This window comes from Ascaphus truei, chromosome 7 (genome assembly GCF_040206685.1).
Source record: "Ascaphus truei isolate aAscTru1 chromosome 7, aAscTru1.hap1, whole genome shotgun sequence".
In the NCBI taxonomy this organism is placed as follows: Eukaryota; Metazoa; Chordata; class Amphibia; order Anura; family Ascaphidae; genus Ascaphus; species Ascaphus truei.
In genome coordinates this window covers 56008070-56024579 of record NC_134489.1, presented here as the reverse complement: position 1 = coordinate 56024579, position 16510 = coordinate 56008070, and the positions used below count along the sequence as shown (strand labels likewise).

The 16510-nt window shown below is 44.4% G+C and overlaps 1 protein-coding gene and 1 long non-coding RNA gene across 2 annotated transcripts; one reads left to right on the top strand and one right to left on the bottom strand.

The window, feature by feature from the left end:
• Window positions 1–9032: 9032 nt before the first annotated feature.
• Window positions 9033–11132, top strand: LOC142499317 (uncharacterized). Its single transcript, XR_012802649.1, has 2 exons — window positions 9033–9139; window positions 10860–11132. It is a non-coding gene; the product is annotated as an uncharacterized LOC142499317 (long non-coding RNA).
• LOC142499316 (gamma-crystallin-4-like) lies at window positions 10234–12143 on the bottom strand. The gene is made up of 3 exons (XM_075608485.1): window positions 12003–12143; window positions 10911–11153; window positions 10234–10571 (listed from the first exon to the last, which is right to left on the bottom strand). Exons 1-3 carry the CDS (start codon window positions 12099–12101, stop codon window positions 10296–10298), a joined length of 618 nt encoding a protein of 205 aa, XP_075464600.1. The 5' UTR covers window positions 12102–12143; the 3' UTR covers window positions 10234–10295.
• Window positions 12144–16510: the final 4367 nt, after the last annotated feature.

Sequence of the window (16510 nt, the reverse complement as noted above, 5' to 3'; positions counted from 1 at the left end):
CTCCTCTCCCCTTGCTATCCCAGCACCCACTGACTAGCGTGGTCCCTGCTGAACACTTCCCTATCCTGTCAGCCACAATCTACACAACTCTATTGGCTATCTGAGAACAGGTGACTACTCAGAGGCTCATGGGAATCCTAGTCCCAGCTGATAGCCTCCTCCTGATTGGTCCTGCTTCGCGCGCTTCCCACTGCACATGCGCCAGCTCTCTGCAAAGACCGCCGCAGCTCTCGTGCCACTGCACATGCGCGGACCGAAGCCAACATGGCAGCGCCCTGCATCTGCATTCCCTGGGTGCCCCCAGCAACACGGCCTGCTTTTTCCTTGCTTTGCGCCCAATCAACTCCCTGGCACGCGGAGGTAAGGGGGGGTCACCAAAACCTAGTTACATCTATAATGAAGGTAAATATAATTTACTACAGTAACTACCTGTATTACACTTTACAGTAAAGTTTTAAGTTTACAGCTGCAGTTCAAGCTGCCGTATTTAAAAAAAATATATATATTTTTTTAAATACTATACTGTATGTACCCGTACAGTATGTGCATCAATACATTATGCACACAGATAAGTGATTAGTTACAGTAAGCTGAAGATTGGTCCATTCTCCTGTAATCAATCGCTTTGCTCTGGGTTATTTAATTTAATTAAATTCTTGCACAATTATTGAAAATGTAGTCCTGCAATATGATTGACTGAGCAGTTACTACAGTACTGTAGATACAATTGGTGGACAGCTAGGGAGAGGGCGGGGTTCAAGAGCCAATCAGAAGTTTTTTGAACTGCTGCTTTAATTCCCAATGACTCGACTTGATGCATGCGCAATACCGGAAATAATAGCATCATGTTATTTTTCCCCAGAAAATAAACTTTCATATCAAGCGGAAAAAGGCAAAAGGAGGAATTTTGATGGACCTACTGTACAGTATAATATCGCTGTTTTGAAATGTGGCTTGCACATTGTGAATCTGATTTAAAAATCCAAGTACTGTAAGCAACAATTTAGTGACAGTCCAATTTTTATTGATTAGGATAAAAAACTTGTGAGCTTTATACAGTAGAAAACCTTAAACAGTATGCTGCTATTTTCATATTCAATACTTTTTTACATTGTACTGTAATCATCCATACTGTTTGACGTTGCATGTTTCAGTATAATTACAATACACTTGCATGTTTAATTAACTCTTTTAAGAAACCCCAAAAATAAAAATGTATATCTTTTATTCTATATGTATTATTCAATACTTTCAACTTTTGATAGGCTTTCTCTTGTTTTCATACTGTTTTTATTTAATGGGCATGAGTGTATGTCTCATTGGAACCTTGTTGAAACGCATATGCGTGTCATCACATTTTGGCGCATGCGTGTATGACTTCTCATTCACTGTGAATTTCAAGTCTGAAAAAAAAACCTTTTTTTTGTTTTGTTTCTCGACATGGGCTTGCATAACAATTTTTGCTACACTACTGTAGCTTTTTAATTCTATACTAGTCATGTACATACTTTATGAGGTGGGTGGCATTAGCAATAGGGAGGGCATAGTGAGATGCAGGAGAGACAGTCCAGGTATTGGAGGATAGGAAGAGTACAAAGAATCACAGCATGTAGAAAGTCAAGTTCTCACAGCTGCAGAGTTGTTGTAGTTGTTGTGCAGAGTCCAGATCTTCCTCTAATCTTCACCTCCAATTTCATCTCCAAAATGAACACCAGACACTTTCAATGTTACACTTTAAAACGTTTCACAGCCATATGGCTCACAGTCGAGAGAGACTGCCTTATATAGTTAAACACATTCACTTGACTAACAATTAAGGGAGGGGTCTGCCTATTCAGCTTATACCAGTCATACCAGTAATATGTTAATTTGATTAAAGTTCTTTCAATTGATAGATGAAAATCAGATCACAGTCATACCAGTAAAATGTTAATTTGATTAAACTTCTTTCAATTGATAGATGAAAATCAGACCACAGGCATACCAGTAAGATGTTCATTTGATTAAACTTCTTTCAATTGGTAGATGAAAATCAGACCACAGTCATACCAGTAAGATGTTCATTTGATTAAACTTCTTTCAATTGATAGATGAAAATCAGACCACAGTCATACCAGTAAGATGTTAATTTGATTAAAGTTCTTTCAATTGATAGATGAAAATCAGACCACAGTCATACCTTTTTGAAGAAATGAATCAGAATATTACTCCAGATATTCAGAATGCATCCATGATTAAAAATTAATCTCCAAAATTACCTCCAGACACTTTCAATGTTACACTTTAAAATGTTTCACAGCCAAAGTTTTATTTACTTTATGCTGGCTTTGAATTGACAAATAAACTATTATCCATATCTGGATAATACAGCTAAACCCGTTATAACGCTGTGCTTGGGGTCCCAAGAATCACATTGCGATATAAGTGGATCGCGTTAGAAATAATGTACAATTGTATAAGACACCAATAATCGTGTTGTAATGTATTCATAAATACAAAAATTGGGAGCCACGCTTACATTGCGTTATAAGCGGATTCGTGTTGTAACGGATCGTGTTATAATGGGGTTGAGCTGCAGTAATTTTGCCCATTAAAGTACGGTATGGTTGGGGGGGGGGGGATTTGGGGTAGAGGAGGTGGGTAGTAGGTTGTTGTGTGTTTTAATGTTTCTTGGGGGCCGAGGGTGAAGGGGGTAGTTGCCCCAAGGATGGGTGGTTAGGCCTCTTTGGTGGGTAGCGGGAGTGGTTAAACACTTATTTACCATAGCGGTTCCCACCACTATGGTAGTGAAGGGGATAACTCCTCCCATTACCTTCCCAGCAGGCTAATCACCCACCCTGTGGCAACTACCCTCTTCATCCAACCCCTCTGCCCCCATTAAACAGGATATTCAGGTGTAACAGCTTAATTGCCTTAGCGGGGCTTGTATCTCAGGAAGTTCGGGGTCCCCGGACCTGAAATTAATACAGTTCACGTCTTGAGATACTCTGCTCCAGTACACTAGTATTAAATGTAAATAAAAACACTGAGATCGCCTGTGACAGCTGTGTAGGGAGAGGCATCACTCTCTGTGTAGCTCAGATTGTGAGAATATCGCAGAGGGAGAACTTAGAAAAAAACTGAGTGATACAAAAAAGAATAATACGACCCAAATGGGACCAAAGTACAGCTCCTTCAAGGGTTTATTCCAAACCCCTCCAGCAGATACAAGAAAGATGTTGGAGCGCAAAAATGTCCAATATTTAAAAAAAAAAATGAAATTATATAGTGCACCCATGTCAGGGTAGACTCTTCATGCAGTTTCCTACATTACTAATTTCATATGGTGTCCTTTGAATTTCATCCACTACTTGGAGAAAAGAGGAAACAAAACAATGATACAGTCAGCAGCAAAGGATGCAACATATGTGGTGCCTAAAGCAGTTACAATGTAGAATTACGAGGGGGCAGATCCACAGAACTCTGTTAAATCAGGGTAAATAACATGACATTACCTAAATAAATAACGGATGTTTTTAACCCTGAGATACAGGTATCCACAAAGCTAAAGATATGCAAAAACAGCGGCTGCTAGTTATCGCATTAGAATAGGCTTAATACCTTGTTGCGTTAGCTTAACATGCCTGTCTTGTCTAAAGGTGGCATTAGCCCCCTCAAGACATTGAGATAGAGTGAGGTGGGGAACTATTTTAGTAGAGTTTCAAGCACTATATACTGTATATCATCTCAAACTCCCTTCAAATAACATATGGAGAAATGCCTGTGCTCAAAGATGAGCACACCTTAGATACCTGGGAGATATGCTAATTAAATATGCAAAGTATATTTAATGAGTCACACCCCCACACCTCATACATTTTTTCAATAAGGCTGAGGCCCCAGTACCTCTGCTGCACGCGCGCCCGCGAGACTGGCGGCACGTGCAGCCGATTCCCCGGTCTGCAGTGAGCTGCAGGAAGAGAGACCGGGGGGAAGCAATGGCTGGGGAGTGACGGGGGCATGGCCATGACATCACCTGGTAGGTTCACCCTCATTGGCTGAACCGACGGGGGGCGTGGCTTAGCCCTCTGTCGTGAGTCCTGCTCTCAATTCTATTGAGAGCAGGAGCAACTCTCGCCACAGCGCTGCGGCCCCCCCTCGCAGCGTGCCTGGCCCAATGAGGGGAGGGCTCTCGTCCCTGCAGCGTCCGCCACAGCAGGCGCTGCAGTAGCCAGCAGGGACCAGGCCTAACACCTACACTAACAAGACCATTGCCCTTTGTGATGAGGTGGGGACTAGTGTCAGTCCTAAAAGGATCAGAGCTCACAACCTCTGCTATTCAGTACAGCATGTCTAGCATTGAACTATCTCAGATGCTGTATAGGTCCTCTGTCATAGCACATTTTACAGCTCTAATACTCACAGCTGTAGCTAATCATACTCAAAGACACTCTCCTGGCCTCCTTTAAAAGCAGACCACTTTCAGGTGTGAGCAGACGTTGCTGTGACAGTGGAGCTATATGAGATAGTTAATTCCTAGATCTGCTACCCTAAATAGCAGAGGTAGGGGTTCTGATCCTGTTGGGATTGACTCTAGTACCCACTTCATCACAAGGGGCCTTAGGCTTCTCAGGCTATTTTGTTAAAATATAATTAGCCTTGTGGAAATGCGTTAACCTCAGGGAAAAAAGTCAGTTATTGATGTTGATAACAGCCTGTTATTACCACTGACTTAACGGACCATAAAGGATCTGGGTCCAAGTGAATACTAGTGATGTTTATGATAGAAAGAAAAGACTCTAGAATCCCTATAGATCAAATTGCTGTTTCTACTTATCTTTAATTGATTATTCAAATATCTTTTAAATCTTGGTCATGATCAAGAACTAATTTATAAGTACAATGAAAAATGAGTCTTCAACTACAAACTGTATTGATTAGTAGTATATTGTATTTTTTATTTATTTAGTGCAAGCCAGTGTACACATTATGCTTTACAGTTAAAACAGTAATTCAGCCTCCACAGGTACATATTTGCATGAGATATAACCTTAACCTTAATTTTTGATGAATGCTCCATCACGTTTCATGGTAACGAAACTTTAAATGGTTAGCATAGACTATATCATTATAAATAATCATTTTAAATATGTTTCCATGATGAGATTACAATAATTAATGAATTGCAGGACATTTACATCTGACCCCCCCAGAGGATCTTACTATTCTTGCCATATCTTTGCATCCTCACGCCTGGACTATTGCAATGCGCTCTACCTGGGTGTTCCGGAAATAGAGCTGCACCGCCTTTAGTGTGGTGCAGAATGCTGCGGCCAGGTTGTTAACTAACCAGACCCATTCTTGAAACATGACACCTGTTTTCCGTTGTATGCACTAAATATCTGTAAGATAGCACATTTATTTAAAGATTGGCGTGTTGACATTCAAAGCACTACATGACCAGGTTCCCAACTATCTGAAAGAGCTTCTAGTTCCCTACACTCCCATTCATTCATTTCAATCTGCAGGTGAAAGACTAACAGTTCCCAGATTCTGCTTGACTTACTTTGGGTCCAAGCTTTTAATCACGCTGCTCCCACTCTCTGGCACAGTCTACCTTGTACAGTTCGAGATGCCCCCCTCTCTGGAAATCTATAAAAACAGGCTCAAAATCTACCTATTTATACAGGCATTTAATAAATGAACCACAACCTGTCCAGCATGTATTAGGTACAGTACCGTACCTTCCCATCCTGTATTGTATCTTTCCTCTTGTTTGGTCTCTTTTTATCTTACTTTTTTCTTTTTTCTTCCTTGTTGTAACTGTGAAGTGCTTTGAGTCCCCTTGGAAGAAAACCGCTATTAAAATAAAGTTATTATTATTATTACATTACTGTAATGTAAGTATACAATTATCACTTGACAAAGAAAGACCATAACATTCACATATTTTTTGCAGTGGTCTCTTAAAAATTGAGTCCCTCCTTCAACTTGTTTCTTTGGAAATTATGGGCTGAAAAAATATGTAAAGTGCAAGTAAAGAATAACAAGAGCTAATGAATTTGTCATGCTATCGTGCCAATTTGGGAGGAGCATTGGAATTGTACTTTTATTTTCCATAAATGTAAGGCCACTCTTTTTACCAGCTGAATACTCTTAAAGGGAAGAGCGCAGGTATTATGTATTTGTTTTCCATAAATGTTAGGCCAATTTTATTCCTATCTGCATTTTCCATAAAGGTATTGAATTATAGTGTTACTGATACATTCCGTTACAGGAGTACTGTAGGATATAGCTCACCTGGTTCTGTTCTATTAAAAAGTTACTTGGAGGTGTATGTCCCCTCCTTTCAGGTCTGAGCTCCTGACCAATTCTCCAATTAGGAAAAAGCTATAAATACATTTCAGTGGCAATATAAACTACACGCTCCAGTGAAGAAGTGGTGAGTCTATGGCTGACAGACAGGGCTGTCAACAGGAGAGGAGAGCCGGGACAGCTGCCCCAAAGCCTGGCAGCTGTCATGGCCTAGCCAGCCGACTCTGGGGTTAGGGCCCGGTCAGAGGTTGGGCACAACACCTGCACCCCAGCATGGGCCCCTGCTCTCCCAGGCTGCAGTGGGATACCTTTCCCTGCTGTGGCCAAGCCTTCAATGAAACCCCACCACCACAAACACACTGGAAGTTGGGCCTGCCCAACTTCTGCATCTGCCCGCTTCCCCCCATGGTAAGAGGTGTGGTTGGGGGAGGACGTTATTGTGTGTGTTGGGTGTGTTGGGGGGTTATTGTATGTATTGGGGGGTTATTGTAGGTATTGGGGGGGTTATTGAGTGTTGGGAAGTTATTGAGTGTGGTGAGGGGAGGTTGAATGTAAGAAGGAGAGAGGTGGGAGTGTAAGGGTGAGAGAGAGAAGTGGAGGTGCAAGGGAGGGGGAGAGGTGGAGTTGAAAGGGGAGAGGGAGCTGGGGATATAAAGGGAACATGAGAGCTGGGAGAGAGAGGGCATACGGGTGGGGACATAAGTGAGTGGAAGGTGGGGGTGTAAATAAGAGGTAGGGTAGGTGGAGGTGTAATGGAAGAGAAGATGGTAGCATGAGGGAGAGAGAAGGGAGAAAGGGGTGGGGGTCTAAGGGGGGGAGGTGAGGCATAAGGGAGGGAGATATGTAGGGGAGTGAGGGAGAGGGACCAGAAGAGGTGGAGGCATGAGGGATAGAGAAGGGAAAGAGAAGTGGGGGCTACATAGTTACATTGTAGATGAGGTTGAAAAAAGACATACGTCCATCAAGTTCAACCTATGCTAAATTTAGACGACATATACTTTATCCTATATTCATACTTACAGTATATTAATCCAGAGGAAGGCAAACAAAAAACCCCAGCGTAAGGGAGGTAAAGAGGTGGGGGCGTAAGGGGGGGTGGTTGGGGCATGAAGGAGAGAGAGGGGAGAGAATGGTGGGAGATAGAGGGGAGAGAGAATGAAGAGAGGTGGGGCGTATCTGAGGGAAAGAGGTTGGGGCATAAGGAAAGGAGGGAGAGAGGTGGGGGTGTAAGGGAGGGAGAGAGAGAGGTGGGGTGTGTAACAGGGGCAAGCCTGTTTATAATAGCTAGAGCTGTTGGTTGTCAGCAAGGTAATGGTTAATCCCTGCCTGGAGGAAGGCAGGACTTCTAACGAGCCCAGATAAGTCCGCCGTTGAATGGGGTTTAAAAGGCAGGAAAGGGAACTGTTTCTCTGTCTCTCTTTGGTTTGCGTACAGACAACAAGTGTGTGTCCTTGACCCCTAGTGACAACAGAGCATGCAGGCCACATTCCTATGTCCTTGATGCCAAAGAGCACCATATCTACTGTATATAGGGATGTATGGACTGCCATAGGCTCGGTAAACTGAACTTTGGCCTAGGAAAGCCCTTTCCTGTATATCGCTCACCTATATTTTAGTGAACCTTGGCTGAGGAAAAGCCTCTGTTTTTGTTTATTGCACTTTGGCAAAATAAAGGCCTACATTTATTCATTCCCCAAAGCATGTATTCTGTTTTCACCTCTGTAAACATCTCCTACATTTGTGTTTGAAGTGGGATGAGAGGTGGCCCATGGATTTCAAAGGGGCCCTGGAGACTATCAGGGACATTTTTCGTTTGGACATCTGCAATATCCAGACTTTTTCTTATCTTATCTGCCAAGGGCTCAATACAAAGGGCAAACAGAAGAGTGGAGAGCGGGCAACCCTGTCTTTTGCCACTCTTAATTTTTAAATAGTCTGAGGGGAAGCCCTGATATATCATCCTCGCTGCAGGGTTAGAGTATAGTGCTGATATAAGTATAGTGCTGATATAACTCTCATCAAACTTCCTTCAAAACTGAAGGCCTCTAAAGTGGAGTATAGATAGGGCCAGTCTGTTTGATCGAACACCTTTTCGGCATCTGACCCCATAATCATGAGGGGAATTCCCCTCTTGTTGGCTAGCTATATCAAATCAATTATACGAGAGGTAACTCTCAATGTATTACTTCCTGGTAAAACATTTTATAAATAAATAATACATAATATTGCTGGAAGCTTGCTAAATTGCTACATTATTAGCACTTTGAGGCTTGGGGAAAAATTTGCAAGGAATTGAATTTGGGGGCACAAAAATGTTTACAAGTTTGAGAATTCAAGAAGTTCACACATCTCTACTAAACAGAGATGGTGAATTTTGACAAGCATAATATTTATGAAATTTATTTACAGCAATGGGTAACATTTTAGTGCCATTATATGAATTTAATTCTACTTTATGCCTGATTTTGTTTGTGATTTTGTTTATGTCTAGCCATCCGTATATGGTCAGCTAAAACACACAAGACATTTATGTATTAATTTCCCTTTGAACAATAAACTGACTGACAGGATGGGTGGGTGACTGACTGCCAGGGTGGGTGACTGCCTCGGCTGACTGACTGCCAGGGTGGGTGACTGACTGTCTGCCAGGGTGGGTGGGTGACTGACTGGGTGGGTTGGTGACTGAGTGACTGTGTGGGTGAGTGGGTGACTGGGTGAGTGACTGGGTGGGTGGATGAGTGGGCGACTGCCTGGGTGGGTGATTGACCTTGTCCGGGTGGGTGCTGCTTCCTTGCCCACCAGATGCTTCCCCCCCTGCCCCCACGGCTGCTGCCTGGAATGGGAGGTAGGCTCGAGGGTTATGGGGGGCGCGGGGGGCACGGAGGTAGGCTGAGGGGGGGTTTGAGACTGGCAGGTTAATTATTTGGTGGCGGGGGCAGCTGGGTTGGTGGGCGTGGGGAAGCTGGGTTGGTGGGCACGGGGGGAGCTGGTTTGGTGGGCGTGGGGGAATCTGGGTTGGGGGGCACAAGGGAAAAAGGGTTGGCGGGCGCAGGGGAAGCTGGGTTGGCTGGCGCGTGCTCACCACAGTGCTTCCCCTCCATCCCACATTGGGAGTGGGGGGGAGCGGGCCCACAGGCAGCAGGCCGGACACCCTGCTTCCCTGCATATGTCCACCGAAACCTGGACTGTGCACCAGGTTTGCCGGCATTTCTTGTTCTGACTTTTTTTTAAAATAAAACGGGCACGGCCACACAGGGGGCCCGAGCGGCCAGGCCCCCTGACTCACGGGGCCTGGGACGCCAGCCCCCCTGTTGGCGGGCCTGACTTTCTCTGATGCAGCTGCTTTATGTGTTTGAGCCACGGCTCTTGAGACAATGTGTTTGGCTACATCTGTAGTACTCCATATACTATACTGTACACCCGTTCCAAAACAGATGGGACTAAACCTACAGATTCAGAATTACTCAGCTGTGAACAATTAACCCTTTTCATCAGTTTAATGTACATACCGAATGGTGTCATTGGCCTTTATTACTGTACATAAAAACATTTTATGGCTTATTACAGATTTGTTTATGGTATCCAATCTATCAAATGTTTGACAGAGATTGTTAGCCAGAAAAGTTTACCTCACAGCAGTAATAGCAGAGTTTTTGAGGCATAAACAATGGGGAAATTGTGATGGTCAGAGAGGTAGAATTTGAGGCATTGTACTATTATTTGTGACTTCGCTAGCTCTTCCTGCTCACAAAACCCAATTCCAAAATGTTGCACAAAGGAAAACTGTACCTTGATACAGTACATTGATACAAAGAAACATACATGACTATGACTATCAATTTTGTTTCACAATTGGCCTTGATACATGCATCCTTTTGAGTGATATAGTAACAGGCATCTTTAATATTACACAAATGTATTGAAATGACAAAAACAAAATTAAAGATTTCAAATAATTTTTATTGAATATTAATGGGAAAAGTTTGAATATATCAATTAATTTAATAGGGAAACTGGAGTCGTCGGAAAGAGCCAATTCTGGAGTTCATGGCGCCCCAGTCATTGTATCTCCTGTACTCTCCAGGTCTCAGGTAGTATTGACGTCCTTTGTAGTTGGGCTCCTCATAGAACATCCAATGGCCATCAAACACATTACAGGAGTGTATGTCATTGTAACGGAATTTCTCATAGACCTGGGGACAATCTTCAGTGAACTCCATCATCTGACCTTTGAATTCTTCTTTTTCATAGATTTTCATTCTAAATGGACCACCGTACTTTTGAAGAAAGTAAAATAATCCACCAATGTTATTCAAAACAAAAATTTCAAGAGAGGTTTTCCTTTACATAAATTACATTTATTAAAATTTGATTATGCTGTAACATGAGATTGAATAATAGTCTACATAATTCATTGTCTTTATATTTATCTATAGTTATGTTTATAACAGTGAGCTAAAAATAATACTTTTCTAGATGACAAACTGACCACAATAAAGAAAGAGGCTTTTTTCAATCTACTCATGTAACATAAATCTATATTATTTTCATGTATCCAATAAAAGGTATAACAACCTACACAATGTCTTCCCGTTGACAATGAGAAGAATACTTACTTGTGGGGTCAAGCGACAGGACTTGATGGAGTCATTGAAACCCATCCATTGTTGGAAATCTGGATACTCGCCATTTTTAAGATAGTACTGGTATCCCTTGTAGTTGGGGTGTTCATAGAGAATCCAGTTCCCGTTTTCCACGCGAATGGAGTTGCAGCGGCTAAAATATGAGGACAAGTCAGAGCAGTCAGAGCTGCACTCATAGCAGCGGCCCTGGAAGTTCCTGTCCTCGTAGAAGACGATCTGCAGATGGAAACAAAACACATTGTCTATTCTCTTAGCCTTGGAAATGGTAGTTATTTTTTTTTTGTGTGTCTTCAATAGACATTGCTATGAAAAAAACATAATTTGATCTAATCCCTTCTCTGTAAATCATTTTCATTTGTTGGTGACTCTAATAGAGATTTTGAGTCAAACTGTATAAAAATCTCTTTTACATGTTATTCTGTAAATAAAGTTTTGTGGTTTGAAAAGTTCATTTTCAAGAACATGATCCAGTAAAAGAGAGGCATCCTCTTTGCCATGGGTCAATATTTAAAAGCAAATATGAACCATAATTCTGCAGCTCAACTAGCTGAAAGTAAAGCAGAACATAGCAGAAATATGTAGACTTATTTACAGTACAAAATCATGTGTACTGTATATATAATTAATTTGTGACAGAATGGCATCACAATATATAAACAATCATATTTGCTCGAAAACCAGATACATAACATTATTCCTTATATGTTTTAAACTATTGTAATTTAAGTCATAATGTAGAAACTATTATTCAGACCTTTCTAATCTCTAAATAAACATTATTTTGAATTATTTTATTATGCTGTTGCTTTAATATTGATTGATCCAATGTCTATTATGTATAAAAACAAATCCTTGTAATAAAATACCTTTTGTGCAGTGCATTTAATATTGATTATTTCGCTTTTCTAGATTCTCAAAAACAACCTGCTCGTTAGAATAAATATATTCTTAGACTATCCTATACTGCCTCTATACCCTGAGTCATGTACTGTACATTAGTAATTAAAAATACATTCTTGCAAGGATTGTCATGACTGCAGTCATATCCCAAATACATCCTCTTACCTTAACCATTTTGCATGGAGCGTTAATGTGAGAGCTCAGTGCTGTCAAAAGACAAGAATAGAAGCTCTTATATACATCTGCTTGTGCTGATGTCTGCATACATTGAAGGTGACGTTGATCTTTTTTTCTGTCTAGTAAGCACAATGTATAGTTCTTTTATTTGTTATTGTAGTGGAGACTGTTCTACATTACTGTGGTGCTATTGTTAATGTGCGCTTAGTGAGAGTTACAGAACTAAACAGGGAAATGAATCAGTTAACACTGTGTATGCTTTATTCTTATTACTGTATAAGATCTGTATATATAAATATATATAGCCTGGGTCCCCCCATGTCCCCGTCTGTCCCCTTCTTTTGGCTGCAGCTGCGTCTAGCAGTGGAGGCTGGGGGAGAGCATGGGAGAGTTGCTGCAGGCAACCCGATAGCTGGAGGTTACCCGTGGCTCCCCTTGCAGGTCGCCGCCATCTTGGTCTCAGACGCGCATGCGCAGTGTAGACGCGCGAGGTGGCCATCAGAGAGTAGATCCGCAGGGGACTACATCCCCCAAAATGCACTAGGACGAAGGACCACATGGGCTAAAGCAGTCAATAACGCACCGGAATCTCCTGCTCAGAGATATAGATACTATTCTCGCGCTTGGAGCACAAGAGTCGGAGCTGGGACATCAGAGGGGTAGGGTGTGTATGTGCAGGGTCTCCATGGCCCCTGCACTAGGCCAGAAACCCCGTTAGGCCCCAGATTGGCCCCGGTTCCCACATAGCTTCTGGTTGCGATAGGGACTTGCCCCTTAGACAGGGACATTGCCCCATAAGCACTATCAGTTCAGGTATACAGCCAGGCTGCAGCTGCGGACTGGCGCTTTGGTGGTCTGGGACCAGACCACCCTCTTGAGAGAGACTGGAATGGTGGGACACTCCTGCCGGACACCACCCAATGAGGAGGCGGACTCATCACTGATGGCATGGGACCGTACGGCCTTCGTCTGCAGTCTGCTTTACTGGGTGCCGGAGCACCCGGCAGATACAACAAGTGCACCAACTGTACACACACTAGTGGGGCAGCACTGTCTCACACACTTGGGTGGGAATTGCCACTCAAGGGTGGTTGGGTGCCCAAGGGCCCCTCTGGACTTTGGGGGACTATCTATTCAGGTGTGGACACAGTGTGGAAGGTACTGGAGGATATGTCTGTGCGTGGCCTTGTTGGTGGGATTGTACATTGTGATTGTTCTATTTCATACAGTAAAACTGTTACTCTTAGCATTGTGTGTTTTTTGCATGGGGTCCTGTAACAGGGTTATCCCACATAGTAGGATCCCGTACAGGTGGAGGCGCTGTCACCGATGGATCAGACAAACCCCAGGCTCCCAGCAGTAGAGGCTTGGCCCTCCTATGAGCCACAGGTAACGCATTACACACACGGTAGCCGCTATATCTCCTAGGGGGTGGGGGAAAGTGCGCTAGATATGGAGGCGCTGCTGAGATCTCAGACCTGGGGTGCCCTACTCAGCAATCAAAATTTTAAACCATACAAGCGGGTGAATCATCTGATTAACCCTCCAGGCGCTCAGAATATAGCATAGTCCTGCTGGTGAAAGATGATGAAATAAGTCTTAAAGACCCAGGCTATAAACAACCTAAATGTAGTAAGGTATAACATATAGTCATTCCCCCCAACCGGCTCACCATGAGCACTATGAGGTTGGGACACGGGAAACTCACGTATAAATCCTTGTGGTCAAGCCTGTGCGGGTCTTTCCGGTGTAGTTTGTACGCCTGCTTCTCCTGACAGAAGCCAGGGTGTCTCCGTCTCGTGATCTTCACTCTTCACCGCCAACCCATTACCCGCGGATGCGGAGGGCGGTCACCTGACCAGCGGCATGAACGGTGCTTCCGGATGACGTCACGGCAGACCCGGTGAGTAAACAGCAAGCCAGCAGTGACTCAGCGTGCAGACGCTTGTTGCAGCAATGTGGAAAAACCTCTCAAAAAGAGAAAGAAGCGCCGCACAGCATAAAGAATGGATGAAGGCTGATGTGGGAAGATAAAAATGAGCTTTATTTGCACAAGGTGCAAGCGAGTCCTCTTGACGCGTTTCGGCCTGGCAGGCCTTTGTCAAAAGAGTTGACACGCGTCAGGCCGAAACGCGTCAAGAGGACTCGCTTGCACCTTGTGCAAATTAAGCTCATTTTTATCTTCCCACATCAGCCTTCATCCATTCTTTATGCTGTGCGGCGCTTCTTTCTCTTTTTGAGAGGTTTTTCCAAAATTTTAAACCAAGCAGACCACCATGTTTATGCCCTCGAAGCAAAAGGTTCACGACTGGGCCTTTGAGCTCCGAGAACCTCTGCGACACATGGTCGCAGTGGGTGAAGTCCCAGCCCTCACCTCCATGTTCGTGACCAATTGAAAAGGTCTCCTGGTCTGAGCAACATCAGAATCATTAGTAGGAAATATGACCGGCGTGAGGTCAGGGCACGGGCACCCTCGCGCGCAGGCGCGCTGAGACAGCTTGTGAAACCGGAGGAGGAAGTGAGGAGAGCGGCCTCACATGGAGTAGAGCTGTGAGCCCCACGGGCGGGCCTCTATCACTGCCACTGCTCCTGGTAACCACTGGAGGGAGGGTCAGCACGAGAGTCGTGGCGCAGCAGGAATAACATCTCTGCAAAGACATCAACAGCACCCAGAGAACTCTTTGTTGCATTGCCTGTTTATGCCTTGCTGCTAGTAAGTAGGGCTTTGATTTTTCCCATCTGGATGACCAGCGGTGTTCCAATTTGTCCATACCATTTTATGGCATAGTTCTTTTTAATAAATAGTTTTTATAGTCACTAGGAGTCTCTATGTTTGATGTGTAGTGTAGACCTGTTTTAACCCTGCAGAGTTGCACTATGATTTGTATCTGTTTGTGTTTTTCCCTTACATGGCCTGTCAAGCAAGTGTGCTGATCCCCTGAGGAGTACAGGATTATCCATTGAACTTTTGGCGCCAGGTTTTTTTCTTTTTTTACTAAAATTAAGAGAGATATTAATATCTGTCGCTTAGGACCTGCAACGCATCATGTGTTTGTAATCGTTATGTGCGAATCAGTCCCACGAATACACATATGTAGCTTTTAGCACGTTCAGCCGAGGACATCTCATAATATTCTTATATTTAATAAGGTCACTCATTCTGATATCTGCTTGCGTAACCGCACCCCTGGCCCCCATCAAGAAATCCTTTGAAGCAGGGCTGTGTAGTGGACATCTGTCACTGGTGCTATATTTCACACCCAATGCCCCAGACCTCCTGTCCTAGCTGTCTCCCAGCAATATACCCTTGGCCTGCAAATTAGGTATTAACATACTGTACACTAAAAACCCCGTCTACTTTTCACACCCAACTTCAATCAAGCCTTTTGAAGCCCAGAGATTTCTGAAAAGACACCACGCATCCTAATGTATTTTCCTAACTGCCGCTCATTAACCCCTTAAGCCCCAGTGTGTGTGTGGTGCAGACACGGGCCCAGAAACAATACATTTACACCGGGGAATAAACAGTTGGATGGCTGAAGCAAGGCAAAAACACATTACTGGACCCAGTCCAGTTATCACCTTGCTTCCCAGGTGAGAGTAGAGGGTGGCCAAATGGGGTGTAACCCCTTTAATCCCGGGCCAAATCCTCTCGATCGTGGCACCACCCCTGCTCAATGGGTGCCTGGTGCCCCAGCTGCCTTCCCTGGCACTGGGACACCACTGGCACCCTTGAAGCACTCAATAAGTCCTGAGGGGTTGTCCTGGCAAAATTGTCCTCCGGCATTGTCCAGTACATTGTCCTGGCCACAGTGGATAGTGAAGTCCAGATCCTGCGGAGCAGGGCTCCACCATGCCCTCCGGGCATTCTCCTTTGCCTCCCTCTGGCCCCCACCCAGTGCCTGGTGAACCAAGTCCATGGTGAAGAGGCCCCTTTGCAGACCAGGCTGCACACTGCCCAGAGACTGGCATGTCTCTGCACCCGCAAGAGACCAGCTATCAAGCACAGACCATCGCTTTCCTGTCAACCAAGTCTGGGAAAGAGCTATGTCACTATCCTGTAGGGACCCTACCTGCCCTGGCCCTGTGCCCACCTGCTGCTCTGCTATACCCCTGACTCTCCTCCCTGGCTGCCAATCTACCCACAGCCCCTCCTTTGGGAACCCCGGGGAATCTGTCAGAGGGGTCACTCCTGGCCAGTCAGAACAAGGGACCTTCTGCCTACCTAGCCCATCCCTAGCTTCTGCCAGCTGCCTGACACCCCACTGACCTCCTATCTCCCCCTGCTCCACGGTGTCTCCCTGCCTAGCCTCCCCTAGGCCCAGCACCTCAGCCTGCTGCTTACCTCCCTGCAGCCCACCTGCACTCCTCTCCCCCCTGGGCAATCCTAACCCAGACACTGGAGCTACCTGAGCGCACCTACCTCTCTGACCTTGTCTCCCCCTTACCAGGGATGAGCTCAGGGGCTCCTCTCCAGATGCAACCACCTTAGCTCT

What these genes read in the sequence shown, in the direction of transcription:
- LOC142499316 (XM_075608485.1), bottom strand. Translation starts at nt 12,101, where the DNA reads ATGCAGACATCAGCACAAGCAGATGTATATAAGAGCTTCTATTCTTGT. An exon ending in CTCCATGCAAAATGGTTAAG is followed by an intron (nt 11,154 to 12,002) that starts GTAAGAGGATGT and finishes TTCCATCTGCAG; the next exon opens with ATCGTCTTCTACGAGGACAG. An exon ending in CCTGTCGCTTGACCCCACAA is followed by an intron (nt 10,572 to 10,910) that starts GTAAGTATTCTT and finishes TTTCTTCAAAAG; the next exon opens with TACGGTGGTCCATTTAGAAT.